This window comes from Hemitrygon akajei, chromosome 21 (genome assembly GCF_048418815.1).
Source record: "Hemitrygon akajei chromosome 21, sHemAka1.3, whole genome shotgun sequence".
Taxonomy (NCBI): domain Eukaryota; kingdom Metazoa; phylum Chordata; class Chondrichthyes; order Myliobatiformes; family Dasyatidae; genus Hemitrygon; species Hemitrygon akajei.
In genome coordinates this window covers 59,002,286-59,029,714 of record NC_133144.1, presented here as the reverse complement: position 1 = coordinate 59,029,714, position 27,429 = coordinate 59,002,286, and the positions used below count along the sequence as shown (strand labels likewise).

The following is a 27,429-nucleotide window of genomic DNA, read 5'->3' as shown; positions in this document are numbered from 1 at the left end:
TAGGAGTGTCTTACGTGTCCCTAATGTATCTGCCTCTACCACCACCTCTGGCAGATGTTCCATGCATTCACCACTCTCTGTGTTTAAAAAAAACAGACTTGCCGCTGACATTTCCCCTTTATTTTCCTCCCAATACCTTAAAAGTTATGCCCCCTCATATTAGTCATTTCTGCCCTGCGATATGGTCTCTGGCTGTCCACTTGATCTATACTACTTATGTTGTACACCTCTTTCAAGTCACCTCTCATCCTCTTCTTCTCCAAAGAGAAAAGCCCCAGAGAAAGCTTTGCTTTCCATGATGTGTTTTTATTTTATAAAGAAGCAGAATTATTTAGCTGTGATCAGGAGTTGCTACGGCAAAAACTTTTGAGAGTCTGTTTGTGTGCAGCGGGAACTCTAAAGGGCTAGCTTCTCGCTTCCTCTTGCTTTATCCAGAAATAAATTCCCAGCAGGTTTATGGACTTTTTGATATTGCAGTATATGGTCTGGCTTTTAACTGTACTAGAGCTCTGTTCACAAATTGATGCTGCGCTCCTGAGGGGTTTGTACAGAAACATTAAATCGTACTGAAATATTCATGTGCAAGTGCATTTAGCTGAGAGCAATTGATGCGCTGCTCCCTGGAGCCCAGAAGGAAGCAGCGTGGGGTCTCTCACTCCAGCAGACACCCCAAACACTCATCGTATGGGTAATTACGTGGTCTCCCTGATGGAAGGTGGAGAAAATCTGAGGACTGGGATGAAACAAGTATTGAGCAGATAGAGCACATGCTCCATATTCTCTGCTTAATTTCCTTTCTAATAACATGTGCAATTGACAAAAAGCTTATTAGTCCCGTTACATCTGAAGGTTAAATGCAGTGTTCTTTTTCAAATTCTTTGCCTTCCACTTTTCTGACTCCAAAGAAAGTATGCCCTGTGCTCCTCTGTGGTATTGACACGTGAAGAACTTCATGTGGAAATAACTTGGTAAATGTTTTTTAGTGGGGGCAAAACTCTAAAGCATTTGATGTAATTAGATCCTTAAAATTCGAAATAGTGTTCCTCTTGTTAAAATGACCAGTGTAAGTTCACGAGGAAGGGACCAAGCTGGCGAGTGTGCATTACGTATCAGGTGTCATCATGTGTGCCTTTGACACCCCACTTCATCTATGAAAGCATATGTTTGATGTATCTCCTTTCATGTAAACAGTAGCTTAGACAGATTGACTGAAGTGTGTCCATTTAAAAAATCATCAGCTTAACTGTGTTATATTGTCTTCCTCTTACAAGAAAGAACTGGCGACTAGGCCGAGTATTTACTTCAATCATTCTTTCAAAGATTTTGGAGCATAAACATACTGTGAAATTTGCCCGTGAACATGCTTATAATAAAGCCCTCAGCTTTCAAATTTTAATTGTATGTACAGCATGAAGGCCATAAAATGTTTCATAGAAACATAGAAAACCTACAGCACAATACAGGCCCTTTGGCACACAAAGTTGTGCCGAACATGTCCCTACCTTAGAAATTACTAGACTTACCTATAGCCCTCTGTTTTACTAAGCTCCATGTACCTATCTAAAAGTCTCTTAAAAGACCCTATCGTATCCGCCTCCACCACCGTTGCTGACAGCCCATTCCACGCATTCACCACTCTCTAAGTAAAAAACTTACCCCTGATATCTCCTCTGTACCTACTCCCCAGCACCTTAAACCTGTGTCCTTTTGTGGCAACCATTTCAGCCCTGGGAAAAAGCCTCTGTCTATCTACACGATCAGTGCCTCTCATCATCTTATACACCTCTATCAGGTCACCTTTTATCCTCCGTCACTCCAAGGAGAAAAGGCCGAGTTCACTCAACCTATTCTCATAAGGCATTCTCCCCAATCCAGGCAACATTTTTGTAAATCTCCTCTGCACCCTTTCTATGGCTTCCACATTGTTCCTGTAGTGTGGTGACCCGAACTGAGCACAGTACTCTTAAGTGGGGTCTGACCAGGGTCCTATATAGCTACAACATTACCTCTCGTCTCATCTAGATAACTAGCTCAATCAAAAATGATCAAGTTAGTGATCTGTTTTAATAAAATTAAATTAAGCCAATGATTTTGGAACTGTCAGAATTATCCCTTTCAACACACAACATATTCTGGAGGAACTGCATTTACCTTTTTTTAACATAGAGTTTGTAGTTACAATGTCAGTGTGGAAGAACATTTTCAACAGAATGGGTATTGTGACCAGTTTTGCCAAGCTATAGAAATAACAAGAAATGAGTTATGTTCTTCCCATCTCTGAATATGCAATGATATATGCTTCAGGAGATGAGAACCTTCTCTGTTATTTCCTTACTCTCCCTCTTTTTTCTTCTCACTTCCTTTTATTTTTCCTCTTTTCCTCCTTTCTCCCCTTTTTCCTCTCATTTTCACTCTTCCTTTATTTTCTCACTTTTCATTCTCCCTCTCCCTCATTCCTTGCTCTCTTTTGTGCTCTTACACCCACTCCATACATCTTTCACTGAGTTTTCAAATGCATCCAAAGCCAAAACAAAATAGGTTTTGCTTTTCAGGATTCCAGAACATTCTAAACGGGTTTCTGTGCAGCCTTTGCCTTTTGTACGCCAGCTTGGTAGTCTGTCTCAAATGAAGAATGTTTCACAATGTAGGCTGGTAACTTTGATAAATGCACAGTCCTGTGCTAAAATAGCATCCTTCCATGGTTCATAATCTCTTTTTCCTGCCTAGCAAGCTGACCTTTTTTTCTCCATTGAATCGTATGTGCAAAGTATTGAACTGAAGTTGTAGTAACCACAACCTTTCCACTACCCCCTACCCCTCCTCGCAACTCTGTACATTTGTAAAGTTGCTAGAAGGCCCCCTAAGGCACCCCTGTGCTATCGTATAATTAAATCGCAGCAGTCTAAAGTAATGATTAACAAAATTTATTTGATCTTCCTGTAACAATATATTACGTATCTGGTTTGCAGTATAATCTGCTCCTAAGTTTAAATTGTCCTGTTCATGTGGGATTTAAGGCATTTGTGATTAGATAGTTGCAAATTAAAACAAATGTGGATAGTTAACCTTTGTGTCTGTCTTTTAAAGAGGCCTTGGCTGTGTTTAATAAATCTGTGTCCCTATATAGGATCAAGCTGATTAAACTGTAAATGGATATTTATTGAAATGTCCTAATGACATAAGAAGTCTATGAGATGGCGGTATCATGAAGATCATATTATTTCCCCTTTTAGATTACTTTCATTTCATCTGCTATGGCTCCTAAAAAAGTACTCACTCTACATTCCTGTTTGCACTGTCTGCCAAATCACTGAGATGGCTTTCTCCTAAGAATGAACCAAGGCAATAAGCTATTTGACTATGAGCTTTCATTGTGGGAGCATCACAGTTCAATTTAGCCCTGCCTTTAAGTTGTATTCCTCTCTTCTTCCTATTAGAACCATAGTCAAATGGTTATAACCCTATCTGTTTCACTTTCTGACCTTCATCATTATTTTACAAATACATCTGGATGTAGTCCTTAAGGTTGTCATAGCAGGGGTGGGGGATATAGTGGGGATAAATTTGCTCTTCCTATTAAATGCTCCCAATGGTGTGCATCTCAAATAGCTTCTGACAACCAAGTCCAACTCCTGGCCTTCCATGTGTGGCCTAGCTACTAAGCCCATCAAAACTGTTTCTACTAACAGGAAAGAGAGCAAAGGCAGTTTACTGGCACCTTAAAACCAATCACTTTGGATAGATGGAGCTTATTAGCTGTGGTTGGCAGCTCATCTAGGAGAAGTAAAACTCTGATCTTAAACCGCCACTGCCTTCCCCTTATAAGGCTTTGGAAGTAGACCTCAAGGAAATCTCCAGAGCTGGCACTCCTACATTGAGTTCTGGCAACTCCTGCGATGCCACTGGTGTTAAACTGCATGGGTCTCTGCCGTTCCTTTGAAATCAGTAGCTGTGTGGACAGAGGGAGCCTGTTGCATGGACAGCTTGCTCTCCAAATTATACTGCCTTGGCTTGTGTATACAATGTAGACAGCTAGGATACAACATCCATGGTCAACTGTGACCAATGGAGGCCTCTGGATGGTGTGGAGATCATTTGACTTCCTATCTGGCAGAAAGCAGGAACTGAAGATTGAGTATGTATGTTAGCTTTACTGTTGCATGCAGATACACTCGGTGGCCACTTTATTGGGTTCACTTGTACACCTGCTCATTAATGGAAATATCTAATCAGCCGATCATATGGATACAACTCTGTACATATCTGGCCAAGAGGTTCATTTGATGTTCAGAAAAAATATCAGAATGGGGAAGAAATGTGATCTAAGTGACTTTAACCATGGAATGATTGTTGGTATCAGACTGGGTGGTTTGAGTATCTCAGAAATTGGTGATCTCTTGGGATTTTCACACAGCAGTCTCTTAGAGTTTACAAAACTTGAAAGGCATCCAGTGAGCAGCAATTCTGTGAGCAAAAGTACCTTGTTAATGAGAGAGATCAAAGGATTAAGGCCTTTTTGGTTCAAGCTGACAGGAAGGCAACAGTGACTCAAATAACCATTCTTCACAACATTAGTGTGCATAAAAGCATCTCTGAAAGCACAACATGTTGAACCTTGAAGTGAATGGACCACAGCAGCAGACCACGGACATTCACACAGTGGCCACTTTATTAGGTACAGAAGCTACCTAATAAAATGGCTGCTGAGTGTATATCACCATATACTACCTTGAAATTTATTTTTTGACAGGCATTTACTGGAAAATTACAAAAGAAACAATAGACTTTATGAAAAACTATAATTAAAGATTGACAAGCAACCAATGTGCAAAAGAAGACAGATCATGAAACCAATAAAACAGTAAATAAATGATACTGAGAACATGAATTTGTAGAGTCCTTGAAAGTGAGTCCACAGGTTGAGGTGAGTGAAGTTATCCATGCTGATTCAGGAGCCTGATGGTTGTAGGGTAATAACTCTCCCTGAACCTGGTGGTGTGAGGTCTAAAGCTCCTGTTCTACCTATAATAGGTGCTAGAAAAATCAAAAATAATCTTTATAGCGGGATCCCAAATGTTTCCTGGGGCACAACTACACAGGCTTATGTTTCTTGCTTTTGGTAGTTCCAGAGTATGAGTATCATTGGGGAAGTTGGCCTTGCCCACTCCCCACCTCCCCCTTTGCATGTGTATCTCTTTCTTCCTTTTCCACCACTGCCAAGGATGTGATGCTGAGGCTTTGAAAGGCACTGGAGAGGCCTCACCCTGAGTATTGTGAACAGTTTTGGGCCCCTCATCTTAGAAAGGATATGCTGGCATTGGAGAGGGTCCAGAGGAGGTTCATAAGGATGATTACAGGAATGAAAAGGTTATAATACGAGGAATGTTTGAATGCTCTGGGTCTGTACTCACTGGAATTCAGAAGGATGAGAAGGGATCTCATTGAAACCTTTTGAATGTTGAAGGGCTTAGACTGAATAGATATGGAAAGGATGTCTCCTATGGTAGACTAGTCTAGGACAAGAGAGCACAGCCTCAGGATAGAGGGACGCCCTTTCAAAACAGAGATGCAGAGAAATTTCTTTAGCCAAAGGGTGATGAATTGGTCGAATTTGTTGCCACATGCAGCTGTGGAGGCCAGTCATTGGGTGTATTTAAGGCAGAGATTGATAGGTTTTTGATTAGACGTGGCATCAAAGGTTATGGGGAGAAGGCTGGAAACTGGGGTTGAGGAGAAGATAAAAAAAAGGATCAGCCATGATTGAATGGTGGAGCAAACTTGATGGGCCAGATGGCCTAATTCTGCTTCAATTTCTTATGGTCTTATGGTCTAACCCTAGTCTTGTTAATCTGGGATGCTGAGCTCAAGCTTATCTCTCTCTCTGCACCATATAAAATTCACAAACTCCACTGAAATCAGGAATAAAGTTATGTACACAGCCTAGTCCATCAGGGAACCAGCCTCCACTTCATTGATAATATCTATATTTCCTGCTGTTTCAGCAAAGCAGCCAACATAATTAAGGACCACTCCCAAGCCCATCATTCTCTTTTCTCAGCCCCTCCTGTGGGGCAAAAGATACAAAAGCCTGAGAACTCTTAATCACCCGGATATATTACAGAGAGATAGAAGGATCCTTGAATGGTCTTGGCATATGGATCTCTTAATCTACCTCATTTTAGCCCTTGTCTACCTGCACTGCACTCTCTCTGGACTTGTAACACTATATTCTGCATTTTATTTCCCTTTCTATTACCTCAGTGTTGTTATGTAAGGAGTAATATGTTGATGGCAGGTAAACAAAAGCTTTTCACTGTATATCTGTACGTGACAATTATGAACTGGTACCAGTTTGTGGTAGGACCAGCTGTGTTGCTGCCTCACAGCACCAATGACATGGGCTCATTCCTGACCTCAGCTGCCGCCTGTGTGGTATATTTGCCTGTGACACTGTGGATATCCTCCCATATCCCAAAGGTAGGTTAATTGGTTAACCTCTAGTGTGCAGGTGGGTAGAAATGGAGGTGGTGGACATGTGAATGAATATGTGGTGGATGAATACAATTGTGCTGGGACCCAGTTTGGATTCGGTGGACAGAATGATGGTCTATGTTACACAAAAATATGAAATGTGTGATATAATTCAGCAGTTCTGGAAAAAAAATATTGACACTGATGAAAATTGTTGAGTTTTTGTTTTCTCTCTCTCTTTATGCTACCTGACCTGCTGAGTATTTTCATGATCCCAGATATTTTTTGTTATTACACCACAAATATGGGGCTTGAGCCACAGCACTTCTGAATAAAATGAGTTCTATATAATGGACATGCTCACAAAAGCTTTTGAAAGGATGCAGAACATCGATATGTAATAGAGTGGTCAGGGTGAGTGTCTAGGGACAGATGAATAGAGAATACCAAACCATCAAGCAGAGAGTCTGAGACAAAATGAATACTTGTACAAGCCCTAAGAATTGTGTACTATGAGATTTTATGTTGTTTCGTGATGGTTAACTGCATTCCCAATAGTTGATGGTCAGATAATACAATGCTCTTTCCAATTGAACAGATCTGCTTGTCAGCTACAAAGCATTTTACTTTTAATTTAAAAGCACAAAAGCACTTAGCATGGTCCTGTTGTTTTGTTTATTTTATTGTTTTGGAATTTTTTAAGTTGAAAAAGACAGTTTTACAAATTGTAATGAAATTTTCAGCCTTCTGCATTTAATCATTAATGGAAATTTTAATTTCATTTTTGTTTCGTGTTGTCTCCAGCTAGATGCCTTCATTATTACAATCCACTCATTAACATATGTCATGCTTCATTTTAAATTCACTAAAAATAGGGTGGAATAAGTTGAACACTGGAGCAGTGCTGTGTAGACTAAATATTTCTTCTAAAGGTGTTCGGTAGTGTGGACCAGATGATCTGGTTTATACGGACAGCAGTCAAGGCAGAATGGGGAAAATCTATATTTTTCTCATGTAATTGTTTTGAATGCACTGTTTGAAAGTGGTGGAAGCAGATTCAGTATAACTTTAAAAAAGGAAATGGAGTTTGTTTCTTTGCTTCTTTTAAAGGAAATAAAAATCTGGTGGTGTGTGTACCACACACAAAATGCTGAAGGAACTCAGCAAGTCAGACAGTGTCTATGGACGGGAATAAACAGCCCAATGTTGATTTACTTCCCTCCATAGATTGTTGCCTGACTTGCTGAGTTCCCCCAGCAGTTTGTGAGTGTATTGCTCAGGATTTCCAGCATCTGCTGAACTTGTTGTGTTTGTAATAGTGTTAGGTGTACATCTAATGACAAAAACTAGTTCAAGTTCAATTGCTTACTGGTAGCAAGCACTTCAAACCAATGCACTCCAGTTGTATGTTTTTATATTTTAGAAATGGATTTGAGGTTTATCAGGCCTGCTAAGCCAGGAAACCCTGTTTTTCCTACACTCTCATACAGTTACATCTTACAGATTTTGTAGAAGTTGTTTGTTGTTTGGATTTATGATGTTTGGACCAGATTTCTATACTCAGTAGAAATTTTTCATTGATAGTCATCTGAAAACAATTTTTGATGTTCAAAGTCCAAGGGGTCAGGCATTATGTGGTGTCTAAACCTTTTATATCATATCTATCATCTTATTCTGTTGACTAAGGCAGTGCAAGTTCAAACTTTACAACTTTTTAAAACCAATGTTTGTTTTTATTCCTGAAAATGGACCAACTAGGAACCGTATTTTATAAATTATTTTTAGCATTTGTGTCTATTCAAGCTTTCTGAGATGTACATTAACTATTGATGATGAAATTACTGACATAATATAAAACATTTTTAATCAGATTGACAAGATAGGAAATCATTTAACAACTTGCAATTAGAGTGAATATCTATTAATAGTAAAATATCCTAAAACACTTCACAGGGATACTAAAGAACTAAATTTGACACTGGACAACATAAGGAGACATTAGGTTAAGTGACCAAAGGGTTGGTTCAAAACATAGGGCTTCATGCCTCAGTAAAGGGTCGTGTATCTGTAGATTTCATTGCTACAAATGGCTGTGAAGGCCAAGATAATTGGGTATGATGAAATCAGAGGTTAATAGGTTTTTGATTAGCAAAAGGTGTCAAAGGTTATGGGGACAACAGGAGAATGGGGTTGAGAAGGAATAATAAATCATTGAATGATGGAACAGACTTGATGGACTGAATGGCCTTAATCTCTCCTATGGAAAAGGAATTGAAGATCTGGACTACTGCAGACAAAACCATAAATACTGGAGTTGAAGTAAATCAGGCCAGACGTTCAGGTGGATATTGATTTAGGATGGTTTTAATCAATTCTATGATGTAGAATTGACAGTATAAATTATAGTATAGAGTAAGAGCTGACAGTTTATTTTATATTTTGTAATTTTTTTTAAAAAACTTTATAGGAGCTCTATATCGCTGTTGGGATTTCAGGAGCAATTCAGCATCTAGCAGGAATGAAGGATAGCAAGGTAAGTTTTCCTTCTATTTTATTGCGCATCTTTATTTACATTAAGTACCAACAGAATTCTAGTAGAAATGAGCTGCTGAGTGTAATGGTGTAAAGAAAGTCCATCATTCCATCTCTGAATAATTCAGTGCTCTTTGCACTGTGGCGCCGGAGATATTCTCACAGGCATTTCCCTGGCACTGATCAAAGCGCAACAAAATTTTTCACAAAAAATAGTGGGTATAGAAACAAAGCAGTTGAGACTGCATTTATTTCCATGTTAGAATGATTCTTACTCAGTTTGAAGTGAAATTATTTTATATTTGGGTGAAAACAAATTGTATATTCTTTTTTCCCCACTTGCCTAAAAATTGCAACAAATTCTGCATAAACTTGTAGCCTTGTTTATCAATTAGTGTTACCCAGGCAATTTTGATAGTATATTTTCACACAGCTTTTATGACCAACCTTTATTAATTCTTAACCTTTTCTTTGCACGGGGGGTGGGTTACAAGCTTTTATAGTCGTTTTGTTCTAGTGATGTACTTTGATGATTATATTTCATCAAACTTGACATACAGAAGTTCTCTTGCTTCCATATTTAGATTGTGGTTGGTCAGTATGTAAGTTCAATTATGTCAGCTTACCTTCTGTATTTTTTTTGACCCCCTTGACAAACAAATAATTCATTGGGATCAATCCTGAAAGTTTCTTTGAACTGAGCAATATAGCCAGTAGGTAGTGCGAGTCCTGGAGCATGTGCCTGTGTAATATCTAAACTTCTCTGTAGTTTTAGAATATTGAGAGTTATCAAAAAGCTATTTAAAACAAAGCAACTTTTGAAAATAGTTTAAATATTTTATTCAGTTTAATAGCATGTTCTATAATTAACATGTTTATGGTTTTTCTGCAGCTTCTTATTTTGCGTGAATATATTTGCATAAAAGTTATTGTATTATTAATACACAGGCTTCTTATTGTGGGATGGTTTTGTGAATCTGAGGGCCTAGTTCTTTAAGTGCTACTTCCAGTATTTTTTATATATCTCAGACAGATCTTTAAGCAGAATAAATTTAGCCATGTGCACTCGAACATAACAAGAACAATAAACCCATACATAGAATCTTCCGCAGTGAAAGCTGCTTTTTACGTCCTTGAATCCATTAATGTCCTTTATGTGGAAGTGTACTAAAAAAAAAGCATTAACCCACTATGAAGAAGTTATAGCTGTTTTTTAAAAATTAAATTTGAACATTTTACTGAAAACAGAAATTTTAAATTCCTTGAAATTACCTAGTTAATCAGTTCTTTTATGAAGATAGTAAAATACCATTGTGCCAATTGAATTAAAATCAATAGGTATGGTACCCTTATTAGCAGAGGCGAGCATTACAATATGGGTACTAGCAACCTGAATCAAGCCCAATATGAACTGATGCAATTTATTTGGTTTGAGTCAGGCAGGGTGCATAATTGGATAAAACGCATTTAGCTGGGTCAATCTGACCTGACCTTGGAATTACTAAACTAGTACATGAATTGCATAGAAACATTGAAAATAGGCCATTCAACTCTTCAACTGTCATAGATCTCCTATCTCAATACCTTATTCACACTCCCCATTTTCCTTGAACCCTTTAGGATTCAGAAATTTATTTATCTGTATTTAAAAAATATACGGTGACTTGGCCATTATGGCCATCTGAAATTGTAAATTCCAAAAATGGAGTTACATATAGAAAAATGATAATTCCTTTGACATGTGTTGGATTCAGATTGTTTGGGTATCAGTCATTTTCTAATTTTATATCAAAACTGAGCACGCTATATTAAAGCACGCTAAAATTGTAGGCACCACAGTAGTGCATCTGTGGAGGGGAATAAACAGTCGGCGTTTCAGGCCGAGATCCTTCATCAGGTCTGGATGACTGTGTCAGCTTGTTTTCAAGTTTTATTGTTCTCTTCCTCCTAATGATCTCCCCAACCCACATATTCTTCACTTCTTTTGCACATTATTTTTAACAAGGGCCAAAAGTTATCCTGGAACTTTCCTTTCTAAAAACTGCAATATAAAACCTTCCAACCTGCAAGTGTCAATATCTTCCACGTTTAGAGACTGAGAAAATATTTTTGAAAGGGAAAACTGCTTCTGCCTCTGAGCATGATCGTAATTTTTTCCCTTCACCCTCTCCCTCCTTTTGAGCATTTTATTCACTTAATGAAATTGAAGTACGGAAGAAAATGTGCATCCATCATGTGTTAAATCTTAAGAATCTGAGTGGATTTCCTGGCAAGCTTCCCCCTTTAGGAATTCCTGCAACTATCAGCTCTATTGACTTATCATATTTTAATTACATTCATCGACAAGTTAGGTGCTTTCGTGTCACCAGTGCTGTTGGGACATGGTAATCAGTTTTAGGATAACATGGTGTTTAGGGCCAGTGGTTTATAGAAGAAATGTAAAATTTGTGAAAATATAAATGCATTGTGGTTTTAAACTAAATAATATCTGGGCATTCTTTGGTTCACTTGCTTCCCAGCCACTGTCTGATCCCAGTCATACGTGACCACGTATGATTTTAATTCTGTGTCCAGTTTTGCAGGGTTACTGTAGTAGATTTTAGCTGTGCTGTGTTTAGCCACATTGACTGCCTCTATGAAGGCAGTTTTACAAACACAATCATTAGTCACATTCCAATCTTCTGCACTTCAGAATCAGAATCAGGTTTATTATCACCAGCATGTGATGTGAAATTTGTTAACTTAGCAGCAGCAGTTCAATACAATACATAATCTAGCAGAGAGAGAAGAAAATAATAAATAAAGTAGAACATAATAAATAAACAAGTAAATCAAATTACATATGTTGAATAGATTTTTAAAAATGTACCAAAACAGATATACTGTATATTAAAAAAAGTGAGGTAGTGCCCAAAGCTTCAATGTCTTATTTAGGAATTGGATGACAGAGGGGAAGAAGTTGTTCCTGAATCGCTGACTGTGTGCCTTCAGGCTTCTGTATCTCCTACCTAATGATAACAGTGAGAAAAAGGCATGGAGGTGCTGGAGGTCCTTAATAATGGACGCTGCCTTTCTGAGACACTGCACCCTAAATATGTCCTGGATACTTTGTAGGATAGTACCCAAGATGGAGCTGACTAGATTTACAACCTTATGCAGCTTCTTTTGGTCCAGTGCAGTAGCCCCTCCATACCAGACAGTGATGCAGCCTGTCAGAATGCTCTCCACAGTGCAACTATAGAGGTTTTTGAGTGTATTTGTTGACATGCCAAATCTCTTCAAACTCCTAATGAAGTATAGCCTCTGTCTTGCCTTCTTTATAACTACATTGATATGTTGGGACCAGGTTAGATCCTCAGAGATCTTGACACTGAGGAACTTGAAGCTGCTCACTCTCTGCACTTCTGATCCCTCTATGAGGATTGGTATGTCTTACCCTTCCCGGTCCACAACCAGCTCTTTCGTCTTACTGACGTTGAATGCCAGGTTGTTGCTGCGGCACCACTCCACTAGTTGGCATATCTCACTCCTGTACGCTCTCTTGTCACCACCCGAGTTTCTACCAACAATAAATGTATTGTCAGCAAATTTATAGATGGTATTTGAGCTACGCCTAGCCACACAGTCATGTGTATACAGAGAGTAGAGCAGTGGGCTAAGCACGCACCCCTGAGGTGTGCCAGTGTTGATCGTCAGTGAGGTGGATATATTATCACCGATCTGCACAGACTGTGGTCTTCCGGTTAGGAAGTCGAGGATCCAATTGCAGAGGGAGGTACAGAGAGTCCCTCTAATCTACATTCTGTGGTCACATAATGAGGTACACCTTGTTAATGCAAATATCTAATTAGTCAATCGTGTAGCAGCAACTCGTTGCATAAACGCATGCGAAATGGTCATTCGGTTCAGTTGTTGTTCGACCAAACATCAGAATGGGGAAGAAATGTGTTCTAAGTGACTTTGACCATGGAATGATTGTTGGTGCCAGATAGGGTGGCTTGAGTATCTCAGAAACTGCTGACCTCCTGAGATTGCATGCAGAACAGTCTTTAGAATTTACAGAGAATGGTGAGAAAAACAAAAAACATACAGTGAGCACGGTTTTGTGGGTGAAAATGCCTTGCTAACGAGAGGTCAGAAGAGAATGGTCAGACTGGTTCAAGCTGACAGGTAGGCAACAGTAACTCAAATACCCCACATGTTACAACAGTGGTGTGCAGAAGAGCATCTCTGAGTGCACAACATGTCGAACCTTGAAGGGATGGGTTACAGCAACAGAAGACCATGTATGTACACTCAGTGGCCACTTTATTAGGAGGTACCTAATAAAGAATCCACTGAGTGCATAATGTTCCTTCTTCTATTTAACATGCTGAAATTTAAGCAATACTTTCTTTGTTGATTGACTTTTTTTCTGTTTGCTAAGTTATGCTTTGAAATGATTTAAACGTCGTGTGATCTTTTGAGAAACATAAATTGCAGGGAAGTGAATTTCTAATATACTTACCAACAGACCTGACACTTGTATTGAAAGTTAGAAATGTAAAATGTATTACTTGCAGAACATTGACTTGATTTATCAAGCTAGGACATAGTTGAATAGAGAGAGAGAGAGAGAGAGAGAGAGAGAGAGAGGGGGGGGGGGGAGGAGGGACCCTTATGATTACCAGATGAGGGGGTGACTAATTGACCAGGGATCATGGTTCAGTGGTGCCATCTGCAGCTGTACATTGACTGCCTGACCAGAAATGCATCCATCTGTAGCTAAGTGGAGAAGAGCCCAGCCATAGTGAGTGCCTTGCTCCTAGGAGATGCAAAGATCTTAAGGCACAAACTAATGGAGATGGGAGTAGACTCTCACATGGTGGATTGGATAGTGGACTACTTGACAGATAGACCTCAGTATGTGCGGTTGGGAGACTGTAGGTCTGACACGGTGGTCAGCAGCACAGGGGCGCCGCAGGGAACCGTACTCTCTCCGGTCCTGTTCACCCTGTACACATCAGACTTCCAATATAACTCGGAGTCCTGCCATGTGCAGAAGTTCGCTGATGACACGGCCATAGTGGGGTGTGTCAGGAATGGACAGGAGGAGGAGTATAGGAAACTGATACAGGACTTTGTGATATGGTGCAACTCAAACTACCTGCGTCTCAATATCACCAAGACCAAGGAGATGGTGGTGGACTTTAGGAGATCTAGGCCTCATATGGAGCCAGTGATCATTAATGGAGAATGTGTGGAGCAGGTTAAGACCTACAAGTATCTGGGAGTACAGTTAGACGAGAAGCTAGACTGGACTGCCAACACAGATGCCTTGTGCAGGAAGGCACAGAGTCGACTGTACTTCCTAAGAAGGTTGGCGTCATTCAATGTCTGTAGTGAGATGCTGAAGATGTTCTATAGGTCAGTTGTGGAGAGCGCCCTCTTCTTTGTGGTGGCGTGTTGGGGAGGAAGCATTAAGAAGAGGGACGCCTCACGTCTTAATAAGCTGGTAAGGAAGGCGGGCTCTGTCGTGGGCAAAGTACTGGAGAGTTTAACATCGGTAGCTGAGCGAAGGGCGCTGAGTAGGCTACGGTCAATTATGGATAACTCTGAACATCCTCTACATAGTACCATCCAGAGACAGAGAAGCAGTTTCAGCGACAGGTTACTATCGATGCAATGCTCCTCAGACAGGATGAAGAGGTCAATACTCCCCAATGCCATTAGGCTTTACAATTCTACCGCCAGGACTTAAGAACTTTTTAAAAGCTATTATTAATGCTTTTTGAGATAGTGATTTAGATGCATATCATATTTTTTACTGAGTTAAGTATTGTATGTAATTAGTTTTGCTACAGCAAGTGTATGGGACATTGGAAAAAAAGTTGAATTTCCCCATGGGGATGAATAAAGTATCTATCTATCTATCTATCTATCTATATAGTGCTTATAAAAAGTATTCACCCCCCCAGAAGTTTTCATGTTTTATTGTTTTACAACATTGAATCACAGTGGATTTAATTCGGCTTTTTTTGACACTGATCAACAGATAAAGACTCTCAGGTCAAAGTGAAAACAAATCTCTACAAAGTGAATAAAAAAAAAACACAAAATGCTGGCAGAACTCAGCAGGCCAGACAGCATCTATGGGAAGAGGTAGTGACAACATTTCGGGCCGAAACCCTTCATCAGGAGTCTCCGCAACCAACTAGCCTCTCTCTCTACAAAGTGATCTCAATTAATTTCAAATACATAACATAAAATAATTGATTGCATAAGTATTCACCCCCTTTAATGTGGCACACCAAATCATCACTGGTGAAGCAAATTGGTTTTAGAAGTCACATAGTTAAATGGAGGTCACTGTGTGCAGTCAAAGTGTTTCAATTGATTGTAGTAAAAATACTGTATTTGGAAGGTCCAAATGCTGGTGAGTCAGTATCCTGGCAAAACGACACCATGAAGACAAAAGAACACTCCAAACAACTCTGCGAAAAGGTTATTGAAAAGCACTAGTCAGGAGATGGATACAGGAAAATTTCCAAGTCACTGAATATCCCTTGGAGTACAGTTAAGTCAATCATCAAGAAGTGAAAAGAATATGGCATAGCTGTAAATCTGCTTAGAGCAGGCTATCCTCAAAAACAGAGTGACCATGCAAGAAGGCGACTTGTAAGGGAGGCCACCAAGAGACTTATGACAACTCTGGTGGAGTTACAAGCTTCAGTGGCTGAGATGGGAGAGACTGCACGTACAACAGCTGTTGTCCGGATGCTTCACCAGCCGTAGCTTTATGGAAGAGTGGCAAAGAGAAAGCCACTTGAAAAAATCTCACATGGAATCTTGGCTAGAGTTTGCCAGAAGGCATGTGGGAGACTCAGAAGTCAGCTGGAAGAAGGATCTATGGTCTGATGAAACCAAAATTGAGCTCTTTTGGCCACCAGACTAAACACTGTGTTTGGCATAAGCCAAACACGGCACATCATCAAAAACACACCATCCCTATCATGAAGCGTGGTAGTGGCTGCATCATGCTGTGGGGGTGCTTCACTGTAGCAGGTCCTGGAAGGCTTGTGAAGGTTGAAGGTAAAGTGAATGCAGCAAAATACAGGGAAATTGTGGAGGAAAACTGATGCAATCTGCAAGAGAACTGCAACTTGGGAAAGGATTTGTTTTCCAGCAAGCCAATGACCCCAAGCATGAAGCCATAGCTACACAGGAAATGCTTAAAAACAACAAAGTTATTGCCTTGGAGTGGCCAAGTCAGAGTCCAGACCTCAATCCAATTGAGAAATTGTGGCTGAACTTGAAAAGGGCTATTCATTCACAATCCCAATGCAACCTGACAGAGCTTGAGCAGTTTTATAAAGAATGGGGAAAAATTGCAGTGTCCAGATGTGCAAAGCTGATAGAGACCTATTCACACAGACTCAAGGCTGTAATTGCTACCTAAGGTGCATCTACTAAATACTTATTTGAAGGGAGTGAGTAATTATGCAGTCAGTTAATGTGTGTTTAATAATTGTAATAAATTTAGACCAATTTGTAGAATTTTGTTTTCACTTTGATATGAAAGAGTCTTTTCTGTTGATCAATGTCAAAAAAGCTGAATTAAATCCACTGTGATTCTATGTTGTCAAACAATAAAACATGAAAACTTCTGGGGGGTGGGGTGAATACTTTTAATAGGCAGTGTAAATGCATCTAGTTGCCTTTCATCAGACCAGAGCTGTTTTGGTCTCCTCATTGTTGAAAGGATGTGGAACTTTGGAGAGGGTGCAGGGGATATTTACTAGGATGCTGCCTGGATTAGAGTGCATTCCTTATAAGGATAGGTTATGCAAGCAAGGGCTTTTCTCTTTGGAGAGAAAGAAATCTGAGAGTTGGCTTGATTGAGGTGTACAAAATAATAAGAAACATAGATTGAGGAGACATTTTTCCCAGGGCAGAAGTGGCTGATACATGGGGCATAACTTTTAACGTGTTGGGTGTAAAGTACAGGTAGTCCCCGAGTTACGAACGTCTGACTTACGGACAACTCGTATTTATAAACCAAGGAAGGAGAACGCCGTCCGCCATTTTAAGTCGGACCCCGACGCCGTCCGCCATTTTAAGTCGTTGCCGTTGACACTGTGTTGAGTGTTTGGCTTTGTATTTGGCTTAAAATTTTCTTAGTAAGATTCACCCTGAAACCCCCCCCCCCCCCCCACCCCCATTCCGGTCGGCTGGTGGCGCAGTAAGATCAGCGCCAGGCTGGAGAACGGAACAAATTTAAAGGATAACGGATAAAGTGAGAATAATGGAGCATCTGAAAGGCCCTGCCCCGATGAAAGCTACAATTATTACTAAGCAACGCAGTGGTTTAATTATTGGAATACATATGTTTCTTAAGTGTTTTATATGCATAGAAAGGTAAAATATATACTATATACTAAGACAAACGTTTGACTGATGCTGAATAATACCGGATGTACTTGTTCCGACGTACATACAAATCCGACTTAAATACGGACTCAGGAACGGAACTCTTATGTAACCTGGGGACTGCCTGTACAGGGAAGATGTCAGAGGTAAGTTTTTTTTACACACAGAGTGGTAGGAGCATTGTACCTGCTACTGGCAGTGGTGGTAGATGGAAATACATTAGGGACATTTAAGATACTCTTAGATAGGCACATGGATAGGCTATGAGGGAAGGAAGGTTATAAGGAAGGATTGGTCTTGAAGTAGGTTATAAGGTTGGCACAGTATTGTGGGCTGAAGGGCTGTTGTGCCGTACTGTTCTATTTAACCCTTGGTAATGCCAATCGAACTCTGTATTTGGTAAGTGTGGTGACTTTATTAGAAGGCTTTTTGTTTCTGAGGTATTGCTGAGAGTTCAGTACCGATGTTTAAATCTGGTTCAGTAACAGGAAGTTTCTTTGCTGATAGGAGTTGTATATTTGTGGTCACTAAGTGTTCTGCTTTCCTTCCAGACCATTGTAGCCATTAACAAGGATCCAGAGGCTCCCATCTTCCAGGTGGCAGACTATGGGCTGGTGGCAGATCTCTTCAAGGTGAGCAATCTGTTGGTAGATATGAAAGATGCCAGCCAAATTATTGAGTATATAGAGGTTGAAATTCTATTTCTGTGAGAAAATAGAGAAAATTAACTGTAATTTACTGTAATTAATGGCCTTCTTTCTCTTGGGCGTGCTGAGAATAGTGAACTGATGAATATAAGACCATAAGACATAGGAGCAGAATTAGGCCATTTGTCCCATCAGGTCTGCTCTGCCATTCCATCATTGCTGATGTACTAACCCTCTCAACCCCATTCTCCTGCCTTCTCCCCGTAACCTTTTTGACACCCTGTTTAATCAAGAACCTATCAACCTCTGCCTTAAATATACCCAATGACTTGGCCCACAGAGCTGTCTGTGGCAAAGAATTCCACATATTCACCATCCTCTGGCTAAAGACATTTTCCTTTATCTCTGTTCTATGTGGATGTCCCTTTATTCTGAGGCTGTGCCCTCTGGTCCTAGATGCCCCCACTGTAGGAAACATGCTCTCCAACTGAGAACTGTTGAGAAACAAGGGGTGGGGAGGTCTGACAGGAAAGTGAGGTAGGTCAGTCAAGTTCACAAGTTGAATAATCTTTTTGTTTCATGTTCAATCATCTGCATGTTTCAATGTGATGTGACAGACAAAGCTAATCTAATCTAATCCTTAAAAAAAGAACAGTAGTTCCCTATTTCAAAGTCAAAAATCGACGTTATTATAATGTATGTAAGTACATGTATGCACAAGTGCAATGAAAAACTTATTTGCAGAGCATCACAGGCACATTGCATCAGATAAGCAGCATTCACAAGGAAGGCAAATACAATTTTTACAAGAAAAAAGCACAATAATGTCCATTTTTGTGCAAAGTGATCAAAGTAGACATAATGTTGCTATATCAAGGTAGTGTTTAGGGTTTTTCTGGTTTGTTCAAGAACTGAATAGTTGAAGAGAAGTAGCTGTTCTTGAAGCTGATGGTTTGGGACTTCAGGCTCTGTACCTCCTGCCCTTTGGTAAGGAGATGTGGGGGTTGAAGGCTTATAAGAATTTTGATCCCAATGCAGATTGGGAGGAGTGATGAACAGTGTTATAAAAACATGCAGAACAGACAGCACTTATGTAGAGAGAACCAGAGTTAACATTTTAGATAGAAACACAAGAAACTGCAGATACTGGAATCCGAAACAACAGACAAGAAGCTGGAAAACCTTAGCAGGTCAGGCAACATCTATGGAGGGAAATGTGCAGTCAATATTTCGGGTTGAAGCCTTTCATCTGGACTTAATTCAGTTTATTTTCTCATATCAGAGCTGAAGATAGAGGGAATCATTGCAAGTAGAATTGGCGAGAGGGAGGGTGAGCAACGGACCAAAAGAAAGGTCTGTGGTAGAGTGATAAAAAGGAAATCAAACGATAAAACTAATCTTGGTAGAAGGCAAAAGTGGTGAGTATAGCGGAAGCAAAAAAAAAAAGAGGGGGTATTAATGAGCAGCTACTGTCTGATTAAAAATAGTTGCCCTCGTTATGACTTTGCCCCTTTTGCGTCACATCTTCCTCTGTTTCAGCTAACAGGGCCAAATGACCCTTTTTATTCCCCTTGGATTCACATGAAACCAATCTGCTGTAATGTGCCTTCTAACTTACCTAAAGAGACTACATGAGTTCATAACCAGGTTGCAAATACGGGCAAAATTAATTTCACTCATCTAATATTTAAAAAAAATATGCAAAACAAGCACTTGCTAAATTTAAACCAGTGCAATTAGTCAATCCTTTAATGAGATCTTTGAACTATAGTGACATTTATAGTTCTCTTGAAATGGTTTTACATACACAATTGATTGTGGTGCTGATTGCAGTGCTTTTTAATGTGTTAATCAGGGACGCAGTCTCTATGTTTCCCAGTACACTTCGCAGGTTCCCACTTGATTTTATTTTAAAGTTGTTTTTAATTGAGATTCAGGAGAAGCTTATTCATTTTACTTAGTGATACAGCCCTTCCAGCCACGCTGCCTGAGCAACCCCCAACAACCCCGATTAACCCTAACCTAATCACGAGACAATTTACAATGACCAATTAACCTACCCGGTATGTCTTTGGAAATGGGAGGAAACAGAGTATCTGGGGAAAACCCATGCATTCCATGGGAAGGACATACAGAGATTCTTTATAGAATGATGCCAGGATTGAACTGTGAACTCCAGAACCACCCCTCCCACTACTTTACCATGGCACTCACAGAAAGTCGCTTTAAGATAAAAAGAATGGTAGAGAAGCCTTAGATTGCATAAATAACACCCAGTAGCCACTTTATTAGGTACACCTGCACATTCATGTTAATGCAAATATCCAGTCAGCCAATCGTGGCAGCAATTCAATGCATAAAAGCATGCAGACATTGTTAAGATGTTCAATTTTTGTTCAGACCAAACTTAAGAATAGGGACCAAGTGTAATCTAAGTCATTTTGACCATGAAATGATTGCTAATGCCAGATGGGGTGGTTTGAGTATCTCAGAAACTGCTGATCTCTTGGGATTTTCATGCACAATAGTTTCTAGAGTTTACAGAGAATGGCGTAGTAAGCAAAAAAAAAATTCCATTGAGCAGCAGTTCTGCGGGCAAAAACTCCTTGTTAATGAGAGAGGTCAGAGGAGGATGGCCAGACTTGTTTAAGTTGATGGGAAGACAACAGTAACTCAAATAACCACATGTGGTATGCAGTAGAGTACCTCTGAATGCACAGCACATCGAACCTTGAAGTGGATGGGCTATAGCGGCAGAATACAGGTTTCACTCCTGTACCTAATAAAGTGGCCATGGAGTGCAAATGTGTGTAATTTCATACTTTTAATATTCCAGCAATTAACTTGTTTAAAGTGTATTTAGGAGGTTTAATCTTCCAGAGTGTTATTAGTGATAATGCAAATTGCTGTAATAATTGTTGTGGGGTGTTTTGAGGTATTTGCTGTTAATTAATGAGAAGATAAAATTGATCTATTTTGCTTGGTGTCGAGTAATGAAATTTTACAACATCAGCTATGACAGAGATAATTATTTTTTCCTTACTACATTTTGCATAACAGCTTAATGTATAAGGTTGCCTAATATTAAATCAGGAAATAAGAGGCTTAGGAAAATTGATGCCACTCAGGCTAACTGGATCGCAGAGGGAGAGATGAAATACTTTGTGGTTTAGCTGGGAGAATGAGTGGTTCATTGATACTGATTGGAAATGTCTTGTGTTCAGTTCCTCTTTTGCTATGAATTTGCTTTTATTGGCAAGAAGGCGGTAATGGTGCCTTAGTATCTTTGGGCTAAGGAAATATCAGCCAAGGTTGCACTCCTGTGTACCTGCTGTCTGATTATGAATGTCTTCATTGGCTTGTTGTGCTTGGTGTGACACATCTGGTGTAGTGGGTAGTACTTGTTGCTCTCACTTTCAGCATCCACTGCTGGCTAGCAGACTTGCAAGAAGGAGAGCCGAATATGTAAGGCTCTCCCTGCCAGTACATAGCCTCTCCAACAGCAAGCCTCACGTAGTGCCTCCTCGCTGGTGCCACGCGGAAACTGGTCTCATTTCAGACTCGGGCTGAGCTACAAAGGATGGGGAGGAGGTCTAGCCCCTGCACGCGCAGCACACAGGCCCACCAGTGTGTGGACACGCCCTGGTGCTCGTGAACCAGATCCCTCAGCTATGGGTAAGTAGTTCCACTGCCTTGTGGACAGCCTCGGGAGAGATGAAGGCTATGGGAGTAAATCCAGACAGCAAATTGGGGCCCTGAGGCGGCTGGATGTCATTGAACATCCTTCCGGCAGCTCCTGCAGCCAAGCTGGTGCCAAACGTCTTGCTTCATAAGCTTTCCTTTGGACTACACTGGTGAGGCTGAGAGGGGGATCTTGACGACTGAGCTTTTCAGGATCTCCATTACTTCTGCCCGGCTTATGATGATGATCGTCACCCATTGTCCTTCAAGACAGATGGATGCCAACCAATTAACCATTTATGAAATACCTTTGTTATTGTTCTCCCAGTCTTAACCCAAGAGCATATGAGGATGTGGTTTGGTAGCAAGTCCTATTCATGCATTTGCTGACTGAGCTGTTCCAAAAGACTGTACACTCTTACTTCTATGAAGTTGCAAATCTATCATCCCCATCCTTTTGACTGCCTTGTTGACTGGCTTCTCCCTTTCACCTTTTAGCTTATCTAATTCTCTGCTTTTGTTTCCTAATTAATCCTCTCCACCTTTCACAGGAACAGCTTCCACCAGACTGAATGAATGTGGCTCCAGTAACACTCAGGAACCTTGAAAGTATTTCAGGCAAGGCACTCCATTCACCACACTATATCAACCTCCTTAAATCTTCATATTCTCTTTCCTCCAGAGAGTCGTAGAAAGCACAACAGAACAGAAACAAGCCCTTCTGCCCATCTAGTTCATGCCTAGTCCCATTGACCTGTGCCCAAAACATAGCCCCTTCACATCCACTTACCTAACCAAATTTTTCTTAAATGTTGAAATAGAACTTGCATCCACCATTTCTGCTGGTGGATGGTTCCACATTCTCACCACCGTCTGAGTAAAGATGTTCCTTCTCATGTTCCCCTTTAACATTTCACCGTTCATCCTTAACCCATGATCTCTAGTTTTAGTCTCGCCCAGCCTCAGTGGAAAAAGCATTTACTCTATCTATACCCCTCATAATTTTGTATACCTCTATTAATTCTTCCCCCCATTCTCATGCGCTCAGGGAATAAAGTCCTAACCTGTTTAACCTTTGTTAAGCTGTCCCTTCGGATTGAGGATGAATTACTTCCATTCCAGTTCAGAGCTAACTGATGAGGTCCACATGGGATCCTCTTCCTTCTCCACTGTTGAGTCTGAAGTCCTTCAAGTCAAAGTCAAGTTTATTGTTATTTGCACAGGTGCAATGAAAAACTTAGTGGCAGCAGCATCACAGGCACATAGCATGGCGGCGTGGTAGTGAAGCAGTTAGTGTAATGCTTCACAACACCAAGTGATCGTTGTTCAATCCTGCCACAGTCTTTAAGGTGTTTATACATACTTTCTATGACCACATGGGTTTCCTGTGGGTTCTCTGGTTTTCTCCCACATTATAAAGATGTTGGATTAGTAAGTTATGGGCATGCTATGTTGGTGCTGGGCACATGCCGACAGTTGGAGTGTGTTGGCTTTTTGATGCAAATAGTACATTTCATTGTGTGTATTGATGTACATTTGAGAAATAAAACTAATCATATGAGTGCCTTTCACAAGAAGGCCATCAATGTACCAGACAGGTGGACTTTTCTGAGGTAATGCATTCCATCTGCCTTCTACACTGGGCTTCTGTGTGCTTCCAGTTCATGGGCTCAAGGTTATCAACACCATCCCAAATCCTTGTTAAAATTAAATAGTAACAGGCTGGCAATTCCCAGGAGTTAATGGGGATGTTGTATATTATTAAAGAGGTTTTGCGAACATCCATGAATCTTTTCCTTCTGTGCATGCCATTTGCTAATTGTACGAAAGAAAAATACTAAGGTTCCATCGACAACATCTCCCAAGCCCTTAGAGGATACAGATACCAAGGACATGGGGGCACCAAGTCTCCCGTTAGGTTACATATTATCCTGACTTAGAAATTTATTGCTATTTTCTGGCTGTACTTCATTTCAAATACTGGAACTCCTTTATCAATGCAGTGAAAAATTTTGTTGCAGTGAATGCAGTTGTTCATGAAAGCACCTAGGCATCATTTTCTCAAGGATGATGGGGACTAAATAGAGCATAGAACATATACAGCACAATACAGGCCATTCAGCCCACAGTGTTGTGCTAACTCTTTAACCTACACTAAGATCGATCTAACCCTTCCCTCCCTCCATTTTTTTTTATCATCCATGTGCCTGTCTTAGATTTTTTTAATACTTCTAATGTATCTGTCTCTACCACCACACATTCACCACTCTCTGTGTAAAACCACTTACTTCTGACATCCTCCCTATCTTTTCCATCAATCACCTTAAATTATGCCCCCTCATATTATCTATTTCTGCCTGGGGAAGTCTCTGGCTGTCCGCTTGATATATGCCTCTTATCATTTTGTACACCTCAATGAAGTCACCTCTCATCCTTCTCCTCGCCAAAGGAAAAAGCCCATCTCCCTCAATCTTTCCTCATAAGACATGCTCTCTAATCCAGGCAGCATCCTGGTAAATCTCTTCTGCACCCTCTCTAAAGCTTCCACATCCTTTCTATAATGAGGTAACTAGAACGGAACACAGTGCTCCAAGTGTGGTCTAACTAGAGTTTTAGAGAGTTTTAACATTATATTGCAGCTCTTGAACTCAGTCCTCTGACTGATGAAGGGCAAGACACCATATGTTTTCTTAACAACCCTGTCAACTTGCTTGGCAACTTTGAGGGACCAATTTACATGGGCCACAAGATCCCTTTTTTCTTCCACACTGTTAAGAATCTTGCCATCGACTCTATTCCGTCTTCACATTTGACCTTCTGAAGTAAATCACTTCACACTTTTCTGGGTTGGATTTCAATAAATACAACTTGTAAATGATTTTCATTTTTAAAAAGAGCTTCTTTTGTCTTTCATGGTCTCCTAGCACAGAAGCAGTATAAATTTTTTTTACTGTCACACCTTGCATGGCTTCATCCCTCTCCTCAGAGGCTTTTTCCCAGGGCTGAAATGGCTAACACAAGAGGGCACAGTTTTAAGGTGCTTGGAAGTAGGTACAGAGAGGATGTCGGGGGTAAGTTTTTTACTCAGAGAGTGGTGAGTGCGTGGAATGGGTTGCCGGCGATGGTGGGTGGAGGTGGATACAATAGGGTCTTTTAAGAGGCTCCTAGATGGAGCTCAGAAAAATAGAGGGCTATGGGTAACCCCAGGTAATTTCTAAAGTAAGTACATGTTCGGCACAGCATTGTGGGCCAAAGAGCCTGTATTGCGCTGTAGGTTTTCTATGTTTCTTATCTTTGTAATGGAGTTCTCCCTGTGACCTTGTGGGTGCTCAAGTTTCCTCCCACATTCCAAAGATTTACGGTTAGGTTTAGTGAGTTGTAGGCATGCTATGTTGGTGCCAGGGAGAACACTGTTACAAACATTAAAAACAGCAAGGTGTTAGAAATATTGTGCGGGTCAGGTAGTGTTCATGGAAATAGTTTTAGGCTGAACTATATAATAGCCTACCTGTCTATCTGAAGCATCAAGGTAATGTGTACAGCTGCCCTTGGGGATATTGCTCCTGTTTAATGCTCTTGATGTGTACAAGACTTAGTGTGCGTATGGGAGATGCCACAGGGCAGTACAATCCCAGAAGGCAAGAGGGAAGAATCCATGCCAAAGATTAATAGTTTTATCTAAGTAATGCCTGCTGGCTGGGCAGTAAACATGTGGTTTTTAATAATCCAGGGACAAAGTGATGGGAGGTAGAAACAACATGTAGACAATTTCCCTAATAAATTTTGTAGGACAGCATTATTTCCAGTTAATGGAAATGCACATCTCTTGAATAATTGAGGGACTGTATCCATCACTGGTGAGTTCAGCTGGGATTCTCTTGCTCTGTGATGACCACAGGACCTTTCATCAGATATAGTAACTGATATTCAGCAAGAGTGACTGGGTTTAGTTCTCATTGCTTTTTCTGTACATTTGAACAAACATTAATACTGTGTGGCTACTTTATTATGTACAAGAGGTACTTAATAAAATGGCCACTGAGTGTAGTTCTGTATGTTTGTGGTCTTCTGCTGCTGTAGCCTTTCCATTTCAAGGTCTGACATGTTGTGCTTTCAGAGATGCTCTTCTGCACACCACTTTTTCACTACGTGGTTATTTGAGTTACTGTCGCCTTCCTGTCTGCTTAAATCATTCTGATCATTCACCTCTGGCCTCTCTTATTGACAAGGCATTTTCACCCTCCAATCTGCCGCTCGGTGGATGTTACTTGTTTTTCGCACTGTCCTCTGTAAACTGTTGTATGTGAAAATCCCAGGAGTTTCTGAGATACTCAAACCACCTCATATAGCACCAACCATCATTCCATGGCCTAAGTCACTTAGATCACATTTCTTCCCCATTCTGATGTTTGGTTTGAACAACAACAGGACCTCTTGACTATGTCAACATGTTTTATGCATTTTGTCACTGCCACGTGATTGGCTGATTAGTTATATGCATTAATGCATAAGTGTACCTGATAAAGTGGTCACTGAGTGTCCGTGCATAAGCTGACTCCCATCTTCTGTGATGAGCACTCAGCAGTCAGGAATAGTGATAATGTGATGGGAGCTAGTCAAGAGTCCTTGGAAGAAGGGGGGCTTTGTTTACTTTGATTGATGTAGCTTGAGTATTTTTTTATCAATTGGCTTTTCTTTATTCATGAATTATTTACTAACCTTCTGAAGCACAACAGACAGCAGCATTGTTTTAGTAAATTCCCTGTAGTAACTGATGGTTGATTGTAACCATGTGAATTCAGCTGCTAGCCTCAACTTTAACACTCGCTCCTTCATAGACTTGAAGCACTCTAATTCTCTAATCACCTCTAGTTCTACAATGCTCCGAGATGGCTGTGCTTTTCCAATTCTGACCTCTTATCAATACCTATGAGGAGCCACTTCCATAATTTTGTCCAGTGCTTTCTGCTGCTTGTGCTCTGACATCTTAAATTCCCATCATAACAGGCCCAGCAGAGATTGCACTTTTTGAGGAAGCTTAAACAAGCATCACTCCCCACTAACATCTTAACTACATTCTACAGAGGCGTGGTTGAGAGTGTGCTGACCTTTTGCATCACAGCCTGGTACTCCAGCTGCAGTGCTGCCGACAAAAAAGCCTTGTAGAGGGTGGTTAGGGGAGCAGAGAAGGTTATTGGGGTCTCTCTACCTTCTGTACAAGACCTCTTTCAGATTCGATGCCTCCGGAAGACACGGTGCATCATTAAAGACCCTTCACACCCTCTCCATGAACTGTTTGTTCTTCTGCCATCAGGCAAATGTTACAGGAGCATCAAAACTAAAACCACAAGGCGACTAAACAGCTTCTTCCCACAGGCAGTCAGACTGCTAAATAGCTGCTCTACCTGACTCTGCTTTGGACACTTTTAACTTGCACTGGACACTTATAACTTGATTTTAACTGACATGTGGCTGTTGTGTTTTACTATTTATTGTTATGTTTATTATTTAGTGTTGCGTTTGTTAAGTTATGATTGCACTGCTCCTGGGAAACGCTGTCTCATTCTGCCCTGCAGAGCTGATGTACGGTTAGAATGATAATAAAGTTTTTGAATCTTGAATCTTGCTGCTCCCTTCCCTTGTGTGTGTGTCTTCCTCTCTTTCCATTAAGGCATTTCATTAAAAACTG

At 40.5% G+C, this 27,429-nt stretch overlaps 1 protein-coding gene across 1 annotated transcript in view; it reads left to right on the top strand.

The window, feature by feature from the left end:
• Positions 1–27,429, top strand: part of etfa (electron transfer flavoprotein subunit alpha) — an 82,701-nt gene that overhangs the window by 39,332 nt on the left and 15,940 nt on the right. Inside the window, exons 10-11 of the mRNA XM_073025525.1 lie at positions 8,939–9,004; positions 17,964–18,044. Of these exons, the coding sequence (XP_072881626.1) occupies positions 8,939–9,004; positions 17,964–18,044 (147 nt within the window). The remainder of the gene's footprint in view (positions 1–8,938; positions 9,005–17,963; positions 18,045–27,429) is intronic.